General features: G+C 39.1%; 1 protein-coding gene across 1 annotated transcript in view; it reads right to left on the bottom strand.

The window, feature by feature from the left end:
• LOC115273497 (olfactory receptor 18-like) overlaps nucleotides 1-4,068 on the bottom strand; it is a 24,980-nt gene extending 20,912 nt beyond the window's left edge. The window contains exon 1 of the mRNA XM_029916562.1: nucleotides 3,880-4,068. Coding sequence (XP_029772422.1) covers nucleotides 3,880-4,068 — 189 coding nt within the window. The remainder of the gene's footprint in view (nucleotides 1-3,879) is intronic.
• Between the last annotated feature and the right edge of the window lie 3,908 nt (nucleotides 4,069-7,976).

Below are 7,976 nucleotides of genomic sequence, written 5' to 3' on the forward strand. Positions count from 1 at the left end.
CTGTTGGAATGAGCACTGGGTGTTATATGTAAGTGATGAATCACTGAATTCTACTCCAGAAATCAATACTACACTATATGTTAATAAACTTGAATCTAGATAATTAGTAAAAGGAAAAAAGATATTTGCACCCCTCTGTTTTTTGCAGTATTATTTACAATATCCAAGACATGGAAGTTACCCTAGCATCCATCAACAGAAGAATGGATAAAGAAGATGTGGTGTTTTTATATACAATGGAATACTGTTCGGCCATAAGAAAAACAGTGAAATCTTGCCATTTCCGACAACATGGATGGACCTATGGGGTTTAAAGTTAAGTAAAATAAGTCAGTCAGGAAAAACAAATACCAGGGCGCCTGGGTGGCTCAGTTGGTTAAGTGTCCAACTTTGGCTCAGGTCATAAGCTCACAGTTTGTGAGTTTAAGCCCCGCATTCAGCTCTGTGCTGACAGCTTAGAGCCTGGAGCCTTCTTCTGATTCTGTGCCTCCACCTCTCTCTGCCCCTCCCCTGCTCATACTCTGTCTCTTGCCTGTCTCAAAAATAAAACATTTAAAAAACAAACAAACAAATACTATGTTACTGCACCCATATGTGGAATTTAAGAAAACAAATGAACAAGGAAAAAAGAGATGGGCAACAAAAAAACCCCAGTATTTTAAAAGAGAAAAAACCTGATAATTGGTAGAGGAGAAGTGGGTGGGAATATTGGTGAAATAGATAATGGGGATTAAGAGTGCACATATCACAAGCACTGAGTAATGAACAGCATTTTTGAATCATTGTACTGTATACCTGAAACTGATATAACACTGTACATTAATTATTCTTGAGTATAAATGATACAAAGGAAGAACAAACGAATGAATGAATGAATGAATACCAAGTTTGACAAAAAGTGACATCCATTTTCCCATCCATAACCTCCATAAACTGATTGGATAAATGAAAATTTTGTATGGAAAATACACAAGAACTGTGCGGGAAATGCGATTTAAGTGTATAAGAATAGAACTGCTCAACTTTCTGGGATGCTTGGATCACCAATGATAAAGCACAGTCGCCACAGATGTAATAGGATTCAGTCATGCAATGCTTACGATATACAAAGGACTTGAGAATTCTTCCTCTGTCCCACTGAAGGCATGAAAAAAAGCAATATTCAAGTACTCATCAAGGAGTGGGTGAAAGCCATACAGCTAAGAAACGAGGTGATGAGAGAAGTAGGATTTGCAGATCTAGGTTAGTTTCGCTGTATTGGAGATACAGAGCACATTACGATTGTCCTTGACTTTGAGTGAATGTGCTTCCTGTGAATTGTGTAGCCAGAACGCGTTGTGGATTCAAACGCCTGCACTGAATATGATCATTCTCTTTTAAGTGACAACTGTTGCATATTTCCAATTAAACAAAAATTTTGTCAATTCACCATACTCCATGATTTCTTTATACAATATGTCACCTCTACCTCACCTTCTCTGACAAATTGAATATGTGATTAATACTGGCACTTCAATGTCCTCAATACTCACTTGTCAACCTATGCTACCGGATTGTTTATGCCCCATCCCTCACTTTAGAGGTAAAAAATGAAGACCTATCTAATATCAGCAATGGATTCCATATCACAAGCAAATATCAAGGGATAGTTTCATTTTTCATTTGCTTAGTCCTTTCAACAGAGTCAAACCATTAATCACTCTGTTTTTCTTAAGAACCTCTTAGCCCCTATGACACTGTAGGCCTCAAATGATCTTTGAAATCTCTGAAGAGTCCTCAAGAGAGGAACATCAAAGGATGTTGATTCCTGGTTTTGATTCTTGCAGGAATTAAATGTTCTTTAGGGGATACATTATTATTTCAGTTAACCCAAACACAGAAGAGTGTCTTCTTGGAGAAAATATCTTCAGCTTTGCCCACTGTTGCCTACATAAACACAACATTGTCTGAATTTTTTTTTTTTTTTTTTTTGGTCTCCCAAGGGAACTGAATTGTTTGGGAAAAGTCAGTAGAACAATTTATTTAATGAGCAGCTCTAAGACCTCAGTCCTTGAGATGTTAATAACATCCCTGCTGTCCCTTTCCTATAATTCTCTGCTACCAGCATAGGGGAAAACCCAAACGAGCTACCTTAGGACACACTGCAGAGAAGAGAAAGCATCACCAAGGGTAGGACCATTGCTTCCCAGTAAGGGCTGATGGAGTATCAGGGAAAGGGATGAGAAAGTAGGTACTGGCTTTATCTCTAGACTAATGAGACCAGAGCAGTCCCATGTTTAATTAGTCAACAAAGCTCAAGTCTCTGTAGTGTGAAGGTGCTTTACTTGCTACTTAACCCAGTCTATTCCACCTTTTGCAAAGAATTCTGCCCTCTCTCTTTCAGAACCTAGAGCCTCTTTTCAGTAAGTTATTTTCTAGTGAGTTTCCTTTACTTCTGTATTCTTTTCCATAAATCCTAGGCTCCTGCTTGATTTCCTCCCCATCATTTATTTCTTAACTGCTCACGGAAGATCTTTTAAGCATAAGATATTGCATATTTAATTCCTCATGTGATTGGATTTTTTTATTTTATTCTCTGTTTTTGCTGGCAGATTCAACTTAGAGCACTTAATAGCTCAGTATAGCTGTGTTTCCCTTTAGATTCCATAATATATCTACGAGTATTGTCAATATTTCTGACATTTGGTGCTCAGGCTAATTTCCTCCTCTTATTTATCTCTTTAAATGGTCATGAGAATGTGGACTGCCTTGGCCTTTTCATGAATTTAACACAAATGTTCTAGACTTTGAATGGAGGGATGCTGTTGGCTACCATTTTAAACAGCTGTTCTCTATTGGGTTAAGAAATTGTTCTTAGTTTCCTCCTTTAGTGAGAGGCTATGTCTGGCTACTAACCAAGATAATGCCTGCTACATTTTCTCAAATCAACTTTCTGTTGTGATTATGGTTGTAGTTCCTCTTCATTTCCCTATATATGTGATGAATTGTTTTTGCAAACATCCCAGCATTATACCATCTTTCCATTTCTAGCAAAGGTATGACTTGCTCATGTTGTATTACTCTTTTAAATAGACATGAATGCATTCTATTTACTTTGCTATTCTGTTGTGTGTCTACATTCAGGTATATGATGAAATTGCATTATTCACTATATTAGATTTTCTTTTAATTTTTTTTCCTCCATAATATTTTATTGTCAAATTGTTTCCCATGTTGAACTCTTTCATCTACAGCCTGAGGAACAAGGATGTGAAGGGGGCTCTGCAAAGGCTCCTAACCAAAGCAACCTCAAGGCCATGATGGGTCACTGACCTTGGAGCTAGGTGGACATTGTGGGTCCCAAAGACAAATGTGAAATTAAATCTCTCTCCTTTTCTTATTTAACAGATATATTTGATTTAGTCTATTTCCCAAAACCCATGACTTCCATTTTGTTTTTGTATTAGTCTCTCCTCAACAACTTCCTCTATAAAACTTTTTGACTTCTCTTCCCTGTATGCCATTGATAAAATTCTATGCTAGATCAGCTTTCTTTTGGTCATTTTTAAGATTTCTAGCTTTAGAAGTGGGGTGATGGCCATGGAGGAGGGCACTTGTGGGGAAGAGCACTGGGTGTTATATGGAAACCAACTTGATAAGCTATAAAAAAATACATGACTAAATATAAAGAAATAAACAAACAAATGTGTAAAAAGTTAAAAAAAAAAAAAGATTTCTAACTTTAGGCTTGAAGTCCTTAGCATCAAGTGTTGCTGTGCTTGTCACCAAAATTATCCTCTAAAACGTTGATGTAGTTCACCTACTTTTATTTTTAACAGTGAAAATTTTTATATTTAGATTTAGCCAGCTGGACTGTTTAGATGATCCCAATTTGTTTACAGCATCCAAGGTATCATACTCAGAAGCCAGTCGAACATGTACTTTCTTTTCTTTATTGGCCCTGATCAGAAAGTTGACCTTGGCCACATCAATATCATAGAGCTTCTTCTCAACCTGTTTAGTCTGGTATCTGTTGGGCTTGAGATCCATAGTAAACAAAAGTGTGTTGTTGTCTTCTATTTTCTTCATGGCTGACTTAGAATAGTAGGGGAACTAGGTCAGCCTGTTTCTCCAGGGGGTGCTGTTTCGAGGATATTTGAGCTGCCTTCAGAAATGCACTATCTTGGGCCTTTGGAATGTAGGTGATATGTAGATCTTTTTTTGATGACTGTGGTTGCCTTTTAGCACTGCTTTTTTGGTCTTCAAAACCTTTGCTTTGGCTTTGGCTCTGGGAAAGGTAGGGCTTCCTTCTATGCCTTCTGTGCCATCTTCACGAAAGAGTCTTCACCTTCTTTTACCCATAAGAAATAGAATGAAATCCTATGTGGTCATTAAAAAGTGCTTACCTCCTCAGAACTGTGCCTGTTCCTTCACATATATTGACTTTATGTCATCTTGAAGACATGTGTTTGAGACATTTCCTATCACCCACCCCTCTTCTCAAAAGAGGAGAATGAAATGGAGTTGGACTAGAACATGGCTAGTTGAGCTGGAGTTTCTATCCTACTTTGTATAAGAATAGTGATGTGATTTTCAACTTCAAGATAGGAATCCAGATTTCTATGATTATGTTCATAGTAATATCCTGCCTTGGAAAATTCTGAGATGTTGCTTCATTCTTTGTGATCTTTCCATCTTTCCTCCTTTTCTTCCTTTCTTTTATTTGATGTATATTTTTCATGTATGCAATTTTAAGAAATATCCTCAAAGATCCTAAAACATGCAATAATGAAGGCAAGATAATCATTTATTTTCTGGTGTGGTTTTACTATGTTTTCTGGGACTTGCTGAGGTGCTATCAGGAATGGTAATGTACACATGTGGAATATATTCAGAACATAGGTCACCTTTTGGGAATGATATGGATAGAATTGAGTGTTGGGTGAAGGATGGACTAGTAAATGCGGTCAACATTTCTCCCGCATTTGGAGACCCTCTCGTTGTATCCTTTGATTGCATGACTGCCAAATGACAGCCCCAGCCAGAACAGACTTTGCCCAGTAGGTGGTGGCAGATGTGACAGAAAATTATGACCAAAGACAGCCCTTCATGGAGACCTTGAGATATGGATGTCTTTCACACATTAGCCTGGTTAATTCTGAGGTTTGCATTTTGTACCATTTTCCAGAATGAAACTTTGCTCCTTCCCTGTGGTAGCAGACTGAATGTAAACTTAACTCTAGTGTATTTTCTTCCATGTATCACTTCTCCTCTCTCTCACCCATGTTCCGTGTTCCTTGTTCCTTCCAATAAAGTGTTTACACATAAATCCATGGCTCAGCATCTGCTTCTCTGGGAACCTAAGCTAAGAAAGGTGGTAAAGCTATAATTTACAAGAGCAGTCATGAAAGGAGTTTAAAACTTTTGGAGAAAAAAAAGGAAACTAATATTGAGAACATAGCACTGCAAAATGACTCTAAAATTATAATTTTTTAAAGAGAAAAGGCTTATTTGATGTGGTTTCATTTCATTATTATTCCATTAACTTGAATCCAATGTTAATTTATTATCTATCTTCTCTGAATCGAGAGGGGACCAAATGGTTGCAGTACAGAGTGGTTACCATAATAATGTGGAGTGTCATAGATCGTGTTGGAAACAAAGGTAAAAGGCTTCAAGGTACCCTGAAGAATTCCAAGAAAAACTTTTTTTTTAATGTTTTTATTTATTTTTTGAGACAGAGAGAGACAGAGCACGAGCGGGGGAGGGGCAGAGAGAGAGAGAGAAAGAAACACAGAATCCAAAGCAGGCTCCAGGCTCTGAGCTATCTGCACAGGGCCCAATGCGAGGCTTGAACCCACAAATGTGAGATCATGACCTGAGCCAAAGTCAGAGACCCAGCCAACTGAGCCATCCAGGTGCCCCAGAAAAATCTTTTAAATTTTTATTCTTTTACTACCTCTTGACGCATAATTTACATGTACAAAATGTATTCCATGGTAATATAAATCCAATGATTTTAGCAAATTTGTAGAGTTATGTGATTATGACTACATTCCACTTTTAGAATATAACTGTTACCTCAGAAAGTTTCCTTGTGCCCATTTCCAGTTACTATTGACCCCTACCTCAATCCTAGGAAATCACATATCACTCTTTGTGTCTATTAATTGATTTTTCTAGGTATCTTCTATAAATGCAATCATACAATATGTAGTCTTTTGTATTGATCTTGTAGTCAGTGTATGTTTTTTCAGAATCATCCATGTGGAAATAAGTGTCAATGTTTTGTTTCTTTTATCTGCAGAATAGTATTCAAATGTGTGGATGCACTAATTTTTTAATCCACACATTTGAACATGTGTCAACATGTGTTTTCATTTGTCTTGGGTAGATACCTAGAATTCCTGGGCCAGATGGTAAGTTTATGTTTAAGATTTTATGCAACTGCCAACTGTTTTTCAAAGTGTACCAATTTACGTTCCCATCAGGAATACATGAAAGTCCAATGTTTCACCATTTTGCCAACACTTGGTATTCAGGGAAAACTTCTATAGGAGAATATATGCTTATGTGATGAATCACAAATAACAAGTAGAAATTTAACTGGATAATAGGTTTGGGTTACATTCAAGAGACATGCAAGAGTGAGGTATTTTAGGAATATATATATATATATGGAACTTAATGGCTGAGTTTTTGGGAATAAGCCAGTGGATGCCTGGATGCCACACAGATGGAAGTTCACACAAAGACCCTGAGATGGGAAGTTGCTGGGGAAGATGTGGCTGGAGCAGTGACGGGAGGCATAGTCCCCAAGAAGGACGGGTATCCTGGGCTGATTATCTGAGGCTTCCCTGCCTTTGAATGACTTCGCCTTCATTTGTTCTGAGTGCTGTTGTTACAGGAGGGTGGGGAGATGCTGGCCCTTGTCTCACGGGGTCGAGGAATGAATCTTGCAGACAACACAGAGTGAGCAAAGTGATAGAATTTAATGAGAGAACGTTTGTGGCTCTCAAGAATGAAAGGGGTCCCTTGGGGTGCATGGGTGACTCAGTCAGTTGAGTATCCGGCTTTGGCTCAGGTCATGATCTCACAGTTCATGGGTTTGAGCCCCGCATTGGGTTCTGTGCTGACAGCTCAGAGCCTGGAGCCTGCCTTCAGATTCTGTGTCTCCCTCTCTCTCTCTCACCCTCACCTGCTCACGCTGTCTCTCTTTTTCTCAAAAATGAATAAGACATTAAAAATTTTTAAAAAAGAAAAAGAAAAGAAGAAAGAAGGAAGGAAGGAAGGAAGGAAGGAAGGAAGGGAGAGAGAGAAAGAGAGGGGTCTGGACTGGGTTACCCCTGGGGATTTCTGTCCCTGGCTTTTTATTGGGATCTTATCAGAAAGTTTGGGAGAGTCCATGCATGCCATCTAGCCTGGGCAGGTGCGGAACATGTTTATCTGATCCTCTTTCTTCCCCAAACTCAGCTGCCACTGCCGCTTTTCAGCCTCCCACTTGTAGCTGCATCCTGCCTCCCTGAAGGTCCCTTCTGTCTCCCTGCCTAACGTAACCCTTTCCCTATTCAATGCGAGGAGTCTCTGCAGGGTTTGGGGCAACATATGACACTATAGGACAGGATTTCAGAGATTATTCCAGCTGCCGGGTTGACAATGGGCTGCAGGGTATGAGGAAGCCCGCTCGGAGATGACTGCAGCAAGCCAGGACAGTTAGGTACAGGTAGCGAGAGGCAGGCTGGTGACAGTTTGTGTACGTGTTGAGAAGTCGTCCTTGGGGCTGTGATTAGAAGGAAGAGGGGAGATAATTTGTTGTCAGTTAGGATATGGGTGTGACATAAAGAGAGAGGCCAAGATTGGTTTCAGTGTTTGGAACCTGAACAATGAAAGAATGGAATTGTATCCCTTGACACAGGAAGGGCGGTGGATGGAGCATGTTTGGAAGCAAAGTGGACATCAGAAGTTCTGGCTTTAAAAATTTTGAACATGGGCATCTC

The sequence above is a fragment of the Suricata suricatta genome, chromosome 12 (genome assembly GCF_006229205.1).
Source record: "Suricata suricatta isolate VVHF042 chromosome 12, meerkat_22Aug2017_6uvM2_HiC, whole genome shotgun sequence".
Classification (NCBI taxonomy): Eukaryota; Metazoa; Chordata; class Mammalia; order Carnivora; family Herpestidae; genus Suricata; species Suricata suricatta.